General features: G+C 41.8%; 1 protein-coding gene across 2 annotated transcripts in view; it reads left to right on the top strand.

Moving 5' to 3' along the window:
- DNAH6 (dynein axonemal heavy chain 6) overlaps window positions 1-16,683 on the top strand; it is a 362,354-nt gene that overhangs the window by 11,770 nt on the left and 333,901 nt on the right. For both annotated transcript variants that reach the window (XM_061634018.1, XM_061634008.1), the window contains exons 3-9: window positions 2,143-2,319; window positions 8,388-8,638; window positions 10,603-10,870; window positions 12,259-12,393; window positions 12,489-12,612; window positions 13,594-13,738; window positions 16,499-16,667. In XM_061634018.1, coding sequence (XP_061490002.1) covers window positions 2,143-2,319; window positions 8,388-8,638; window positions 10,603-10,870; window positions 12,259-12,393; window positions 12,489-12,612; window positions 13,594-13,738; window positions 16,499-16,667 — 1,269 coding nt within the window. The remainder of the gene's footprint in view (window positions 1-2,142; window positions 2,320-8,387; window positions 8,639-10,602; window positions 10,871-12,258; window positions 12,394-12,488; window positions 12,613-13,593; window positions 13,739-16,498; window positions 16,668-16,683) is intronic.

Below are 16,683 nucleotides of genomic sequence, written 5' to 3'. Positions count from 1 at the left end.
CGTGCAATCCCTTGACCCCTGCCTGGAGTTGCTGGTGGGCTGGATGAGGGCCAATAAATCCCAGCAAGACGGAGGCACTGTGGGTTGGTGGATAGGGTCATACACCCTCTGCAAAAGCAGGTTCATAGTCTGGGGGTGCTCCTGGATCCATCTTTGTTGCTAGAGGCCAGGTGACCTCAGTGGCTAGGAGTGCCATTTACCAGCTTTGGCTGGTAAGACAGCTGCAACCGTTTCTGTACCAGGATAGCCTGACCACTGTTGTTCATGCACTGGTAACCTCCAGGTTGGATTACTGTAATGCGCTCTATATGGGGCTACCCTTGAGGTTGGTCCGGAAGTTGCAGCTGGTGCAAAATGCAGCGGCGAGATGGCTCACTGGGACAGGGTATCGGCAACATGTCACCCCACTGCTGAAATAATTGCACTGGCTGCCCATTTGCTACCGGGCCAAGTTCAAGGTTCTAGTTTTGGTGTGCAAAGCCCTATACAGCTTGGGACCAGGATACCTGAAAGACCGTCTTATCCCTTAGATACCCAGCCGATCACTGTGCTCTGCAGGTGAGGGCCTCTTGCAGACACCATCTTATCAGGAGGTTCTTTCCGCACAACACAGGAAATGGACCTTTAGTGTGGCAGCACCTACCCTGTGGAATTCCCTCCCCTGAAATATTAGACAGGTGCCATGTCTGTTATCTTTTCGGTGCCTATTGAAGACTTTCTTCTTTCAACAAGCCTATCCCAGTCTGCATCTGTGTTGGAATTGCTTTTTAATATCTTCTTAAACTTTCTTTTTTAAAATGTTTTTAATCTTAGAAGATGTTTTCATACCCTTTTTAAGTAACATTTTTAAAATGTTTTGTTTTAATGTGTTTTAAAGTTTGTTTTTATGATGTTTTAATGTTTTTAGTGCTTTTGTTTGCCGCCCTGGGCTCCTGCTGGAAGAAAGGGTGGGATATAAATCAAATAATAATAATAATAATAATAATAATAATAATAATAATAATAATAATAATAATAATAATAATATATTTTATGCAAATATATGCAAATATAATAATTGTCCATTTGTTTGGTTGTACTGCCTTCAAGTCAATCCTGACTTATGGCAACCCTATGAATAGGTTTTTCATGGTAAGCGGTATTCAGAGGGGATTTACCATTGCCTTCCTGTGAGGGTGAGAGGCAGTGACTGGCCCAAGGTCACCCAGTGAGCTTCATGGCTGTGTGGTGATTCAAACCCTGGTCTCCCAGGTCATAGTCCAACACCTTAACCACTGCAGCACACTGGCTGTCCAATTGTCCATTACCCACAGCTAGCATTGAGATTTATAAATGTAGTCAATTGCAAAAAAGAAGAAATGTTTTATGTGCCTTCTAAGATGTCTAGAAGCCAGCCTACAGGGCCGGTTTTAAAGGGCGGCCAGGTGGGGCACTGGTCTGAGGGCCCCTCCGCTCCCCTTCCCCAATCCGTGATCTGCGGCACCATTTCGCTGCCCGCCATTCCCTTGCCTCATCTACCTGTCTCCTGTCTTTTACCCTTGCCCTTAATGAAGATGGCAGCTGCAGGTTTCCACAAGGTACTGAAGTCACGGCCACCATCTTAGTTGATGGCAGAGATGCGAGCATATAGCACGCACACGTGCCATCAACAAAGATGGCGGCAGAGGCTTCATCCCCTTAGGGAAACCGTGGCCGCCATCTCCATTAAGGGCAATGGTAAAAGACAGGAGACAGGTAGGTGGGGGCATGGGGGGGCCATGCGCGAGGTGCGCATGCTTGCCGAGGCCCAGGGCAAGCTGATGCCCACGGCCCACGGCATGCCTGGAGCCGGCCCTGCCAGCCTATAATGAATTTTGTCAAGAGTTCTTGTTGGATGTTTATGATTTGATCAGATCTGGATTTTCATATGGCAAAGTGCCATTTTTTTGCTAATTGAGCAGATGTAACCCTCCGGAAACCTTAATGGTGATCCAGGGAATGGACTGCAGGTTCTTCCCCTCATTTTCAATCCTTTTACCATGGATACATCTCCACAGCTTAATTTGTGTTTGTTGTTTATTTGTTATTTATTTAAATTGTAGAAAATTTGTCATTTTCATGGATGATTTTATTTCTTACTGTTTTTGTTAATCCTTAACCAAGCCTGCATTAAAATTGCATCAGTACCACAAGCAACCTGAGTATATATACCAGCAGAACAGGGAGAAGTTAATCGCTTCTGGAGTATTGCAACCTACAACTTCAGCAGAGAAACGAAAATGGGCTGCTGCTATGGAACCAGTATTAGCTGAGGTTCATGAAGAGTTAAGAGAAGGACAGGTATTTGCTATCTTTATATAGTATGAGAATTCTTTTTATTTAATTTAAAACATTTTAACTCATCTTTTAATGAAACATTTTCAAGGCAGCTCAAGCACCAATAAAACAAGTAATAATAAAATGTTCTATTTATGTTATTGGAGCTAATAAAAATTATATATTCAAATATCACTAATAAGATGCTTCTTGTCTCGCCCTTTCAAGTCTTTTTTCTTTTTATTTAACAAAATGTGTGTGCTGCTTGATGCATAAAACCTCTAACTGATTTACAAAACAAAACAAAAACATTAAAATTGATAGTACTTAAATTCTAAAATTATGAGTTTATAAATCAGCTTTCTCCGTTTCATTCTCTTTTTAAAAGGAAGGATAATTCTATTCATGGCAACATTTGCCATCCCACATGGAGCTGCTCTGGCGTTATTTAATAGCACATTGATGCACTTGTATGATAGCCCCCAAGCAGATTTACAACTGGGTCTATACAGTTCTATAGTTATTCCAAAGCAATTGCTTCTGTGACAGATAGCTCTTACGTGTTTATGAAACTGAGAAAGAGAGAGAACCAAAGCTGCTGTTACCACCAGAGTTGTATCATGGCTGTGATTATGACACCTTCACTATTTGTCTACCTTGGGGCTGAAAAGATTTGCACCCTGGGTGGTTATGGTCATATAGGTGATCATTAGTGGATGTTGAAAATCCTATTTATGTTTCATATTCTGATTTTAGATGACTGTATTAAAGCAGGATACAATATTTTATATCCATAGCCTGTCCTCAGACTAAATAGGAAATTGTATAATGGATATATGGGTTTCCCTAGCCATAGAAAGTGATAGTTTCCTCACATCTTCTGCTAGAAAAGTCAGCAATTTGATGGCCACTTTAAATAAATCTAAGTGAGAAGTTGGAACTGATTCCATTCTGCAAGTAATTTGTGCAAAGCATAGGAATCGTCTATCACCATATTGTTGGTGTATAGTGGAATTGTGATTACATTGTGTTAGAGCACTTCTATACTCAGGTGTGTTTTCACAACGGGGTGCCTTGGGACATAGTCCCGTTACTTTTTTTGCAGATGGTCCCCTCCTGGTCCGCTCCTAGTGTCCCTCTGACTCTACAGCCAATCAAGTTACACAATTCCCAGTCACTACGACCAATAAGCAGTCAGCATGGATCCCCCTTGCACACTAATTGGCTCCTGCTGTTTGTTGTGGGGAAGAGAGAGTCATGAGGACCTGAGAGAAAGAAGTTTACATAGAGAAGAGGGTGGACAGCCAAGCCCAGATACTTACTTTCCTATGTAGTGTTGCCAGGTTCAGGGCCTCAGACTGATCCTGTATCTTTAGGAGAAGAGAAAGTGAGCTAAGTGCAGGTGTTCTTGCAACACTGTAATGGGAAAAAACACAAGGTGGCATGGGGGACAAGATGGGACCCTGCGGCACCCCACAGCACAGCTGCCAGGGGCCTGAAAGACAGTCACCCAATGCTATTCTCTGAGAGCAGCCCTGGAGATAGGATCGGAACCACTGTAAAACAGTGCCTCCAATACCCAGCTCACCAAGTCGGCTCAGAAGGGTACCATAGTCAATGGTATCAAAAGCCACTGAGAGATCAAGTAAGAATAAAAGGGTCGCACTCCTCCTGTCCTTCTCCCGATAAAGGTCATCCATCAGGGCGACCAAGGCCGATTCAGTCCCATAACCAGGCATGAACCCAGACTGGGATGGGTCAAGATAATCTGTTTCATCCAAGAGTACTTGCAGTTGCTGCGCCACAACCCTCTCAATCACCTTCACTAAAAAGAGGGTATTTGCAACCGGTCAGTAGTTGTCACAAACCAATGGGTCCAGGAGTAGTCGGATCACCACCTGTTTCAAGGCTGCTGGAACCACTCCCTCCCACAATGATGCATTGACCACACCCTGGACCCACTCGGTCAGACCCCCTCGGCAAGCTTTAATAAGCCAAGAAGGGCAAGGGTCAAGAGGACACGTTGCTGGCTGCATCATCGCAAGCACCTTGTCTATGTCATCAGGCAGCATCAACTGAAACTTCCCAAGAAGTTGCAGCAGACGTTGCACTGGACACCTCATTGGGGACTACAGTAGATGTGGATGGGGCATCAAGACTGCAACGGAGGCAAGCAACTTTACCTTCAAAGTGCCTTGCAAACAATTCACAGTGAACCTCCGAAGGGTCTAAGACTCCATTTCCTGGAGTTGATGTCAACAGACCCCTGACAATACGGAAAAGCTCCACTTGACGGCTACTTGAGGATGTGATGGAGGCAAAGAAGTGGGCCTTCTTCACCGCCCTCACCGCAACACAGTAGGCACGGTTATGATATTTTACTCGTGCCCGATTAGCCTCACAGCACATCTTTCGCCACTTGCGGTCTAGCCATCGTCCAGCCTGTTTCATTGCCCTTAACTCACTGATGTACCAAGGGGCAAGCTGGGCTCCACAGTGCTGGAGAGGGTGCTCGGGGGCAATGGTGTCGAGAGCCCGACGCACCTCACTGTTACACAGCATGACAAGGGCTTCAACAGGGTCACCTGCTCTGTCTACTGGGAACTCCCCCAGGGCATTCATAATCCAAAGGATTCCATTAGTCTCTGGGGGCGGACCATCTTAATCTGTCCACAACCACTGCAGGGAATGATCGGAGCCATAAGTCTAAATTTCACCAGGAAGTGATCTGACCATGACAATGGGGTGACATCTACCCCCCTATCTCCAGACCACCCCTTCCTCCATCTGGAGCAAAAACCAAATCGAAGGTGTGCCCTGCCCTATGTGTTGGGCCAATAACAACTTGAGACAGCCCCGTGGTCATCATGGAGGCCATGAAGTCCCAAGCCGGAACACTAGAGACAGCCTCAGCATGGACATTGAAATCACCCAGCACTATCGTTCTGGGCTCCTCCAACGCCACAGCCGAGATGACCTCCACCAGCTCAGTCAGAGAAGCTGGTGGGCAGTAGGGTGGATGGTACACCACCAGCAACCCTAGTTTACTGTCTCCTCGGCCCAACACCAGGTGCAGGCCCTCACAGCCAGCTCCAAGACAGAGTGGTTTCCTGGTGACAGAGATGGAAGTTTTGTAGACGACAGCAACTCCTCCCCCCCCCGTCCCTGCAGCCTGTGCTGGTGCTGCAGCGAGTATCCAGGTGGGAAAAGTTGGGTCAGATCAACTCCTCCAAGCTCACCCACCCAGGTCTCGGTAGTGTACACCAAATCGGCACCTTCATCCACAATCAAGTCATGGATGAGAGTGGTCTTATTATGTACCGATCTGGCGTTAAACAACAACACACACAGGCCAGTGGGCACAGCAGATGAGCAATGAGGAACCCATCCATGAGAGGAGTGGCAGCAAGGAACAAGGCGCAGATAGCCTTGCCTTCACCTTCTATGGTAATTCACCACATCCCCATGGCTATATTTCCCTCTGCCCGTAATCACTGAAATTGGGGTGGTATCACCCATGTTCCTCCATACTAAGACTCCTCCTAAACACCTAATATGGGCCCAACACAAGCCCACCAACAAAGCCTGCCGGAGCGAATTATCCCAGTAGGCCTCTGCAAGGATTGGGAACAGTCACACCCATTCAAACCTTTGCACACAGGGCCCATCTACTCCCCCTCCTGTCTCACACCCAGGGAGGGCCAGCCTTCTGCCAGTTACAGACTCTCACTCTGAAGGCATCTGGCAACTTTCTCCTCTCATTCAGTTCACTGCACAGGCTCCCACCCTGTGCAGGAACTACACATGCACCCCACCACCAGTCTCATCTAGACTGGTTTAACAGAGAACACATTAAAAAAACAAGAAAAATTAATAGAAAGGGGTAGTGCCCTTGCCCTCGGGACTCCCTAAGGGGCTCCCCAAGAGCAGCTGGGCTTTTATGCCTCCTGGCCCTGCCAGCAGCTGTTGCAAGTGGCTGCGAGATTAACTGCAGCCTCTCTCTGGAGCAAGGGCCAGGCAGGGGGTTCCAGTCCTTGCAGTACTTACCAGGGACTTCAGCTGTCTGGACAGACAGCAGCCCAAAGGAGCTAGTAGCAAGCACCCAGGTGCCAGATACTCACTCCCTGGGCAGGTCCCCTAGTGCTGCAGCTGTTATAAAGGAAGGGACATTTTTTTTTAATCAACCCTCTGTCCCGCTTTGTACACCTCCAGGCTTCAGCCAGTTTGGCATGATTATTGTGTATTTTGATGCACAATATATATATCCCAATTGTATTCAAGTGTGCTTACTCCCAGGTTGATGTGTTCAAGGGGCCCTTTCACCATGAACTCTTCTCTGCCCCTTCCTCACAAGAAAGCCTAGGCTATAATCCTGTACTACGGTTGCCGGGTTCATGGCCTGAGAATGATCCTGTATATTTAGGAGAAGAGAAAGTCAGCCAAGTGCAGGTGTTCTTGCAACCCTGTAATGGGAAAAACCACAAGGTGGGATTCTCCCTTCCCCCTGCATAACTTTTAAAGATACAGAAGACCTCTTGGAGGCCAGCCTGGCAAGATACAGGATCAGGCCATGAACCTGGCAACCCTATCCTATACTCACTTACTTGGGAATAAGCCCCGTTAAACACAAAGAGACTTGCTTCTCTGAGTAGACATGTATATCATGGGATTTTTTAACATCCACCCATACTTCCTGTGTAGTAGAATCTGCACAAAATAATTTTTAAGGTGTATCTAATCTCAAATGGAGATTATAGGGAGACAGAAGTCACTAGCTTGTGCAGGGGAGGGGGAAACAGCAGTTCTTTAGGATCCCTGGGATTCCTGGTGTCCAAACAACTCACTTATCAATCACAGAGACTGAAAGTTTAGTTTTATTGAATAAAATACGACTTTATTGCATTGCTACCCTGAGCTCCTTTAGGAGTAAGGGCAGGATATACATTCAATAAATAAAATAAGCTTAGGAGGTTGCATAATCTTAGATGGGGACGTAGCTGTGACGGGTATGAGGGGGTGTGATGTGACTATTATGAAAGGACCCTGTGATTCTAAATTTGCCACTACACTACTGTCTATTTTGTCACTCAGATGCTCTTTGTGTGTAGCCATCTTCAGGGTCTTTCTGAATGTGAATATAACCAGCACAATGCATAGTCAAATTAAGTATTGAGCTGGGCCTGCTTGTTCCTGTTATCTGGAGGTCATAATGTGTAAGAAAGCTGTCTAGGGTAGCCACCACAGCTTCCATTTACAAGATTACCTTTGGATTGGAGGAACAGCATAGAAGGAATGGTGGCTGTTTGTTCTTGTTCATTACATCCAAAGCTGCATTCATGCTATAAATGGTTGTCATCTAGTCGGAACAGCAGGCTCACTTTTAAGGCCAAGTTGCAGTCAATTCTCTTTTCCATTGTGTTTTTATGACACTCTGTTAAATACTTTTGATATATTTTGTTTGTTCAATATTTTATATCTGTAACTATTCCTTTTGAAAGATTGTATATTATTTTATAGGGCCTTTGGGGTAGTCAAACCACAAATTAATTTCACATCAACCTAGTTTGGATGTACTGCTAAACTATTGTTTGGTGTTATGTGCATGAGCAGCAGTAAGCCTTGGGTTCACACACTGCCTCTTCCCTTCTCCTCCAGCATAGTTACAAGAAGGAGGTTAGAAGCATCTGCTTTCTGTTTTAAACTAACCAGTTTCTGGTTACATAATGTACGAACTGGGGGAAATTCTGTTTGAATTATGCTTTGTTCAAACAAGCCAGGATCGTAAACTACACATAAACAAACCAAAGTTTAAACTAATCAGAGTACCTTGCAGCGTGGACATCATGAGAAACTCTGGTTAGTTTAAAACAGAAAGTTTCCAGTCTCATGTTTGTATTGGAGAAGGAGAAAGGACTATTGACATATTAACCAACCCTTATTAACGTTGTAATAAAGACAATTTTACAATATTGAATCTATCTGCAAGAAGATACTGGGATTGTCAAAAATTGCAAAAAATGTTTAGTGAATCAATTGAACAAGAAGAATGTTAGGGTTTTAAGTGAATAGTAATGTTTACTTTCCTTTTACAGTTTCTGAGTGTCAAGGTACGACTTCCCACTCCTCCTAAACAGCCACGTGGTGTGGTAAAATTAAGTGCTTGCATACCAAGCTCTACTCCACCTACTTGTAGATTTAATGAACCGGAAGATGTAATTAAAGCTAATATTACAGAACCTCTACAAATTGTAAAAATAATATGTGACAACAAAAATCTTGGATTCCTGTACATGAGTCCTGCAGTGCCTAGGTCGTCAATTGATTATGACACTTTTAACTTGAAGTGAGTTACTTTATATTTTACTCTGATCAACTTTACATAATTTTAAATATAATGTGAATTATAAATTTACCATTATTATACTACCAGTCTTCTTTGTGATAATTATAATTTTCTAATTATCTTGTGGTCTTTACACAAGATGGTATGAAACCCAGCATATGTTATATTGCTTAATTTAGTTTTTTTATCCAGGATGCTTAATGGACATAATGGACATTTTGATGGAATTATACTAATATTTAGGTCTTGCACTAAAATTTTAAAGCTTGGCTTCTTTGCTGTCTTTCTTCTTTAGAAAGGGAAGAAACAAAATGAGTTGCTTTTAAACTGTGCTGCCCAAGGTTTGCTATTAAATTTTGTTCAGCAGACTAATTTCAATTTGTACAGTGCAAAGGACGTGTTGTTGTTTTCCCTAGCTTTCATAATCAGGTCCCAGGGTGGGTTACAACAATACAAGAGTATATTAAAATCAGTTTTAAAAACTTACAATCAGAAGAATAGGGTGGATCCTAAAAATATTTATATCCAGTGCCAAAGGTCAGGGTAAAGAGCTTTGTCTTCAAGATATGGAGGAAGCTATACAATCATGATTAGGGATGGGATCGTTGGCCGGTGCTAGTTCGAAAACAGTCTGTTGACCTAACAAGGCGCTGTTGATTCAAGTTTGTTGTTTGTCCTCTGGCCATTGCTTTTGCCAATTCATTTTTTCCCCTCGCAAAAACTATTGATATTAATATTGATACTTTAAAAGGAATTAGTGATAATTCTAAAGGAAATATTGATATTTTAAAATAAATCACAGGAAATATTGATAAAATTATTGTTCTTAATATCAATATTTTAGGCAGTTTTTTTTTAAAAAAAATACTTTTTTGAAAACAGCTGCATAAAATTACTACATAGAAATCCAATCCACAATGTTAGAGAATAAGCGAATTAATGGAAAATTTGGTACCAAATCCAAATTGTGTAGAATTCTAGCACATTCCTAATGATGATGCAAGATGCACCTCTGTGAGGAGGAAATTCCACAGTTTAGGGGCTGTCACAGAGAAAGTCCTTCCCCAGGCTTCCAATCCCCCCACTTCTGAGGGTGACGGAGCTAGCAAGAGGAACCTTTCTATAGGGATTAGGGAAAGGTCCATAGGGATTAGGGAAGGATATGGTCTTTCAGATATTTGAACCCTATGTCTTTTAGGGCTTTAAACACCAATGTGAGCATCTTGAATTGGGCCTGGAAACAAATTGGCAACCAGTGCAGCTGTTTTACAGGTTATCTAGACTGTAAATGGAGCCCTGACCTGTAATCTGGCCACTGCATTTTGAGCCAGTTGAAGTTTCTAAGTTGTCTTCAAGAGCAGCCCTATGTAGAATATATTGCAATAATCCAATTTGGAAGTTACCACCAGAGCATGGAGTCCAGAGCCAGATCATTTCTGTCCAAAAGGGGCGATAGCTGGCAAACTGAGGCCACCTGATCCTCCAGTGACAAAGTATGCCATTTTGACATACAAGAATCTAGTAGTGACTATGTGCAGCCATGATTACACAAAGAGAAAACATTATGGAATACCAAATATTGGCTTTCTTTCACTGTTGATTTGAGTCTGTGGTCAGCCACTCACAGGTAGTACATTTACTGGGCCACATTGCCACTTTTCATGGCAAACAGCAACCACGCATTCATATTGTGTTCTCACGAGTACATTAATGCAATTAACAGTCTTGATCTACTGCTGGCAGACCTCATGAAAATGTGTGTGACATTCAGTAATTAAAATAACAGTGTGTTCAGTTTCCCAGAAAATGTTAGCAATTGGTCTGACATGGTTGAGGGAGTTGTGCTATTTGCTGGTACTCTTTCCCCCTACTGTTAGTAGGTGAACTTGCAGCAGAATATGTACAATGGAATGACAGACAAAAACTGATCCAGTTTAAACTCAAATGTTTTCATTTCTTTTTAGAATTGTTAGTTATGACTGCATTAACAAAAACGACTACTACACTATTAGCCAGAAAGCCGTTATTCATACGTGTAATGGAGAGGTTGAATATATGGAACTTGAACGCTGGGAGCAGGAATATTTATATCACAGAGCACTTTATAGAATTACTATATTTGCTATATTTCGTAAATGGAAGTCCTTTAACGTATGGAGAAAGAATGTCCGCTCCAAGAAGATTAGTTCATGTCGCAGAGCTTTGCAGAAGAACTTATTCATTGTTAATGCTGTATGTATAGCAAATGTTTTTGTTACTGAGATAATTCACGTAAAGCACCTTGAACACTCAGGCAGAGAAGTTGTGGTGGTGGAGGAGAATTTGTGGTAGAGCAACCACCACATCCAGTGCCCTGTGAGCTTGCTGAGGCCAAGATGACAGATGTGTGTGTGGCTTAATTTGCTTCTTTCACCTGCCTTCCCTGCCCCCACTGGCAGAAACATTTCCTGAGTGGAATTCTGCTCACTTGACTCTTCCACCAGTGGAAGCAGGGAAAAACAATTTTCACCAATTCTACCTTCCCCCTGCAACCCCTGTTGCCCTCCAAAAATCTGCTCCAGAAAATTGAAGAACTTCATGGATCAATGTGAGAGGTTGTGCAGAGGGCTGAAGGAGGAATTGGTGAAAAATCCCCCCACCTTGCTGATATGATCATCTGCTGGATCTCAGTCCCATTCATGAACTGAAGGAGCCCTTCACAGACACCAAATTAGGATCCAACCTATTGACTCTAGTTGGAGGGAATTTACCATGTGAGCAATAGGGCTGGTATAGCTCGGTGCACATTTTGGGGGCACATCAGAAGAATGAGGGACTTAGGAATCATGGTTTCTCTGACACACATTTAAAACACCCATTCCTGGCCCCCACTATCAGCAGAACAGCAAAGGTGGACGTTTCCACCATTGCACTGGGGAAGCCTCCAGCAGTGGACCTCCCTCTCCACCCATGGACCTGTAGCATTCCTCTTAGATGCCCTCCCAGGGAGCATATGATTTTTCCCTAAAGCTTTGTATGAAATAAATGCTAAGTTTTATTTTTATGTTAGAGTTAGTTTTAATGTTAAACTATGCTATGAAAATATATGCATGCTAAAATTATTTATAGTATCATAATTTTCTTGCTATTGCAATATAGGAGATTAGAATACTTGTGTTACCTAGTAGTGCTGCCAGACTTAAATCAGTATAGAAACTCACTGAGGTTCATAATCTAAAAATGTAACCAACGCTTATGTCCTTCGTAAAATTGAGATACTCTGTTGGATCGAAAAGTGTCCTTCCATTCATAGAAGGATTTATTATGTGAATTGAAGGGCCTTTGATCCATCAGAAGTGCCTGCTAACAGAAAGGTGAAAAATCAATTTCACTGATTTCCCCCCCCCCTTCAGTCCCCTGTGCTGTTACACTATTCTGTAGAATCTACCAACCCTCTCTAGTAGATTTTCAGGGTGCTGCAGGAGGAATGGAAAATTGACAAAAATGGTCCCCTTCCTTCTTTTATTGGGCACTGTGGGCCCCTTTTCCATGAGTGAAACTCTGGAAACCCATTGTTTACAAAAATTGGTGAAAATAAGAGTTTTAGAATGTCTCACTAGTATGTTCCAACTATGTTGCAGTGTTTGAGACCAGCGATACTTAACATCCAAGAAATGTGTTATCGAATCAATGACATGGCACTTTGTCAAGTTGAAAAGGGCTATATATACACCCTGATGGAATTTAAAGGTACCCAGTTCAACCAGCTAAAAGAAGTAAGTGGGTTTCATTGGCCCAGCTTTTCAACTTTCATATATACCTTTTTTGAGCTTTAATATAAATTGTTCTCTACCTGCACTGTACCTTTCAGGTGGCATCTCATCTGTCAGAATTCAGGGAATTAGCTAAAGAAGTGGTTAGAGGTGCATGTCGCACTGCACTGCTTGAGTCTGGTTTCACTCCTGATGATTACTTTTATGCAACAGAGAGTACAGGTACAAAACTGATATTTAGAAGATAATTTTAGAACACTTATATCTTTGTGCTAATTGCAAGAAATTAGTCCAGTTCAGATGTAATGGGAAATGAAAAAGATTGTTTGAGACTTGAGCTCATGTTGCCTGCCCACTTCTGCCTTAAAACATGCAAAGAGGAGATCAAAAGTTTGATTTTGAAACAATCACGGTGCCCATGACATCTGAATGTAGGAAACTGGGGTTAGTTAAAACATGCTGGGATCAAATGGTGATATATCCTGGCTTGTTAACAAACCATAGCTTAAAATAACTAGAGTTCCCTCAGTTTGGACATAGCAGAGAACTTGAGTTTCTAACACAAAAGCAGATGCTTCTGATCTCCTTGCTGCCATGCTGGAGCACCAAGGGGAGGAAGAAGCATTCAAGTTTGCGATTCAAGTAGGCTTGTCCATGTAAGGCTAAACTATGGAAAATGGGACTATTGACAAATTCTCGTGATGGGTATCACAGAATATTACAACATTTAATGTTTAAGACTGAATATGTTATGTTTCCCTCCAATTGCTACATAGGCTTTTAACAAAATTGTTTCTTGGCTTCTTGTACCATATGTTGTTATATGTAGCAAAGAATCACTTTTTTCTTATAATTAAGTGAATGTGAGTGGAATAATTCTTATAACAGTAGACATATTGGTTTAGCTTATTACTTGAAATAGTTTCAGTAATGCCCCTTCCCTGAACGTATTCCGCCAGGCCTTGAAGACCTGGCTTTTCAGACAGGCCTTCGGGACTTCCGGGGAGGGTTAATATCTATGACAAATTGCCTATTACTCTGAACTGTCATTGTTTATAGTTTTATCGTTTTGTCGTTGTATTGTATTATTATGATGTATTTTATTGTAACAGAGATGTACGTCACCTAGAGTGGCCATTGGCCAGATAGGCGACACATAAATTAAATTATTATTATTATTATTATTACCCTTCTTTTCCCCAGAACAGGTAACAATGGTAACAACAAGACTACCTACTGGAAGTGCCACTATGCCTCGTGTTGACAAAGATGTTTATGGTGAACAAGTTGAAAAAATGACATACACAGAACAGGCTAACAAAAGGGCACAGTGTGGAAGGCTGACATGGTTTGTATTAGGCTCTTTGCATATAATAGTTTATTTATTTAATATTTATTGCATTTATACCCCACCTTTCTTTTCCTGATAGAAACCCAAGGCGGCTTACATATGGTTCCCAGGTGGTCTCCCATCCAGGCACTGACCAGACCTGACCCTGCTTAGCTTCAGCAGGGAGCTGGCCTTATGTGCCTTCAGAGCATAGCCTGGGACTATGTTGGTTAATTAACAGTTGGTTAATACATTGTGAAATATAGGTAAATTGTTATTTTATTTTATTTATTTATTTATTTATTATACTTGTATACCGCCCCATAACCGAAGCTCTCTGGACAGTTTACAGTAACTAAAAACAAATACAATTTAAAATACATCTTTTAAAAAACAATTTAAAACACAATTTTAAAATTTAAAACAATATAAGGTATTTAAAACGTTTGGGAAAAAGAACCTGTCTGAACTATGATGAACAGTTGTTTGGCACCTTATAGCAGATTTATCATGGCATAAGTTTTCATGCACTTTCTCAGATGCATGAACTGTTGTACCTTGTGGCAAGTACAGATATATATGCCCTGGTAGAAGGAAAAAAGCTTGTAAACAGTAAGGCTGAATGGCCGTTGAGGAAGAAAACTCTCTTCACAATATTTTTTTATTATTGCAATAAAAAATACTGATGTACATCAGGAGAGAGTGTAATGAAGTCTCCCTCCCTATGACATAGTTACACACAGTTATATACCCATGACAAGCAAGCATATTCATTACTATATTAACAAGGAGGGGTTTCCAGCGCATGTGAAGAGTACCTTCTGAATGTCACGTACACACTTTCATGACTCTAGTTAATTCCAGTTTAAATATTCCTTTCACATGTGAAATCTTTCTCTTAGCCACAACTTTCCCTGCTGACACAGACTGACACAGTGTACTATTTCCCAATTTCCTCTAGCTGCAGCCTTAGCAAGGTGCTCTCACATTATTATGATTAATATAAAGGCCATTATAAGAAACGATGTAAAGCATATTGATGATTAGAGTCCTTAAGGAGGGGTGAAACCACCTTCCTTCCTCACCATGAAATGCAACAGGCAGCAAGTATGGCACATTGGAGTGTGATTTCATTTTGCCCAAACTGCATTGTGATTGTTTAGGAAGAGGGCACATTGTGATGGTGCTAGCTGCACTTTTTCCCCCATCCCACAATAATGAGTCAACAATCCCTTGTGATGCTATGATGACAGGAGCAAACCTCCATGTGTCAGGTTTCCTCAAACCCTTTCTCTCTCTGATAGGGATGTTGGAGAATTCTGATGAAAACAGAAGCAGGAATGGAAATTGCCAATATTCACATATTTGTCCCATGTTTGGAACATAATTCAGTCCAGCAATGACAATAGGTGTTTGCTGTTGCTGCTTTCAGTACACAAACGATACGTAATTTACTATGTCTCCCCATTTGCATTGCATTTCCTTTGCATTTAGAGTGAAATAACATAATTTATTACATTAATGACTCATGTAAATGGAGTAAATTACATTATTACAGCAAGACAAATAGCAGAAGGTGGCAGAAGATGAACTGCACTAGAATGGAAACAGTGCCGTATGCAACAAATACAAGGCAGAATGGAAAACAATGCCTTCTTACATCACTTCTCACTGGTGATACTGCCAGTATGACTAGAGCAAGAAGCTTTGGGGAGATGAAGTATGATCAGAGCTTGGAAAAGTTCCTTTTTTGAACTACAACTACCATCAGCCGCAGCCAGCATGGCCACTGGATTGGGCTGATGGGAGTTGTAGTTCAAAAAAAGTAACTTTTCCAAGCTCTGAATATGATGGATGGAACTCTGCTCTGGATGCTATGGAACTACAGTGGGCTTTGGACTTTTGGGGGGGGTGGATAAAAAAAACTTCTGTTGCCACTGCCATGTAATTTGTTTTAAACTCTTTTTAATAATGTATGTTATATTGTTGTGACACGCCCTGGTATCTACTGGTGAAGGGCAGGTAATATATATACTACTACTGCTACTACTACTACTATTGGTAAGCACCACTCCCCTGAACTGTCATGAAATGGTTTTGGGTAGGGTGGAGGTCAAACCTGCACCACCTGTTTCTGAGGGGAGCTGAAAATTTCTCTTCCAAGTTTGATTCAACCCTAATGTGGCATACCAACAGAGGATAGCACTTCATGCATCTGATGAAATGGGCTATATACCACAAAAGCATATATATCACAGTTAGTATTTAAGGTGCACTAGGATGTTGTTTTGCTATAACAGGCTAACATGGCTACTCCTTTGTAAAGATGGGATAGAAATGGGGCAAAAATTCTTTTGAGTTCACCATTTTATGTGAACCTACCTAATTTGAACCTCTGCTCTGAAAAGGTGAAAAGGTATAGTCAGAAGCCAAAGCCATCCTAGAGGAGGTTATAACATACTAGTGGTGATTAAATGTGATTGTCAGTATTGGTTTGTGACATTCCTTTCTTAGTATTGGTCTGATACATTCTTCTCATTATGAAAGTTTGTAGGTTTGTGATTAGGTTTTGGGCTAGTGACATCTATCAGAACTACATTTTATATTTCCTGCTGATCTGTGTTAGACTATAGCTATTTTCCTTTCTTAATTATCCCTAAACTCAAAAGACTTTCACAGTTCTCACTTTGTATTTACTTTTAGAAAAGTCTCACTGAAATCTCTGACTTTCAGGGGCTCTGCTGCAAAATTCTGTATTGCTTTGTTCTTTCCTTCCAGCTTTATCCGTCTTGCTGACTACCTTATAGTGAACACTATGCATGTCTTGGCAGTAAAATCTGTCACTGCTCTTTTGAATTACCTCACTGATAAGTTGAAAAAGACACCTCCTTCAGAGGTCATTCAGAAGTGGAACACAGAAGAAGGAGCTGAAGTTGCAGAAAAGAAGGTAATAGTCATTCAGT

The sequence above is a fragment of the Rhineura floridana genome, chromosome 1 (genome assembly GCF_030035675.1).
Source record: "Rhineura floridana isolate rRhiFlo1 chromosome 1, rRhiFlo1.hap2, whole genome shotgun sequence".
In the NCBI taxonomy this organism is placed as follows: Eukaryota; Metazoa; Chordata; class Lepidosauria; order Squamata; family Rhineuridae; genus Rhineura; species Rhineura floridana.
This window is presented reverse-complemented; position numbering and strand designations above follow the sequence as displayed.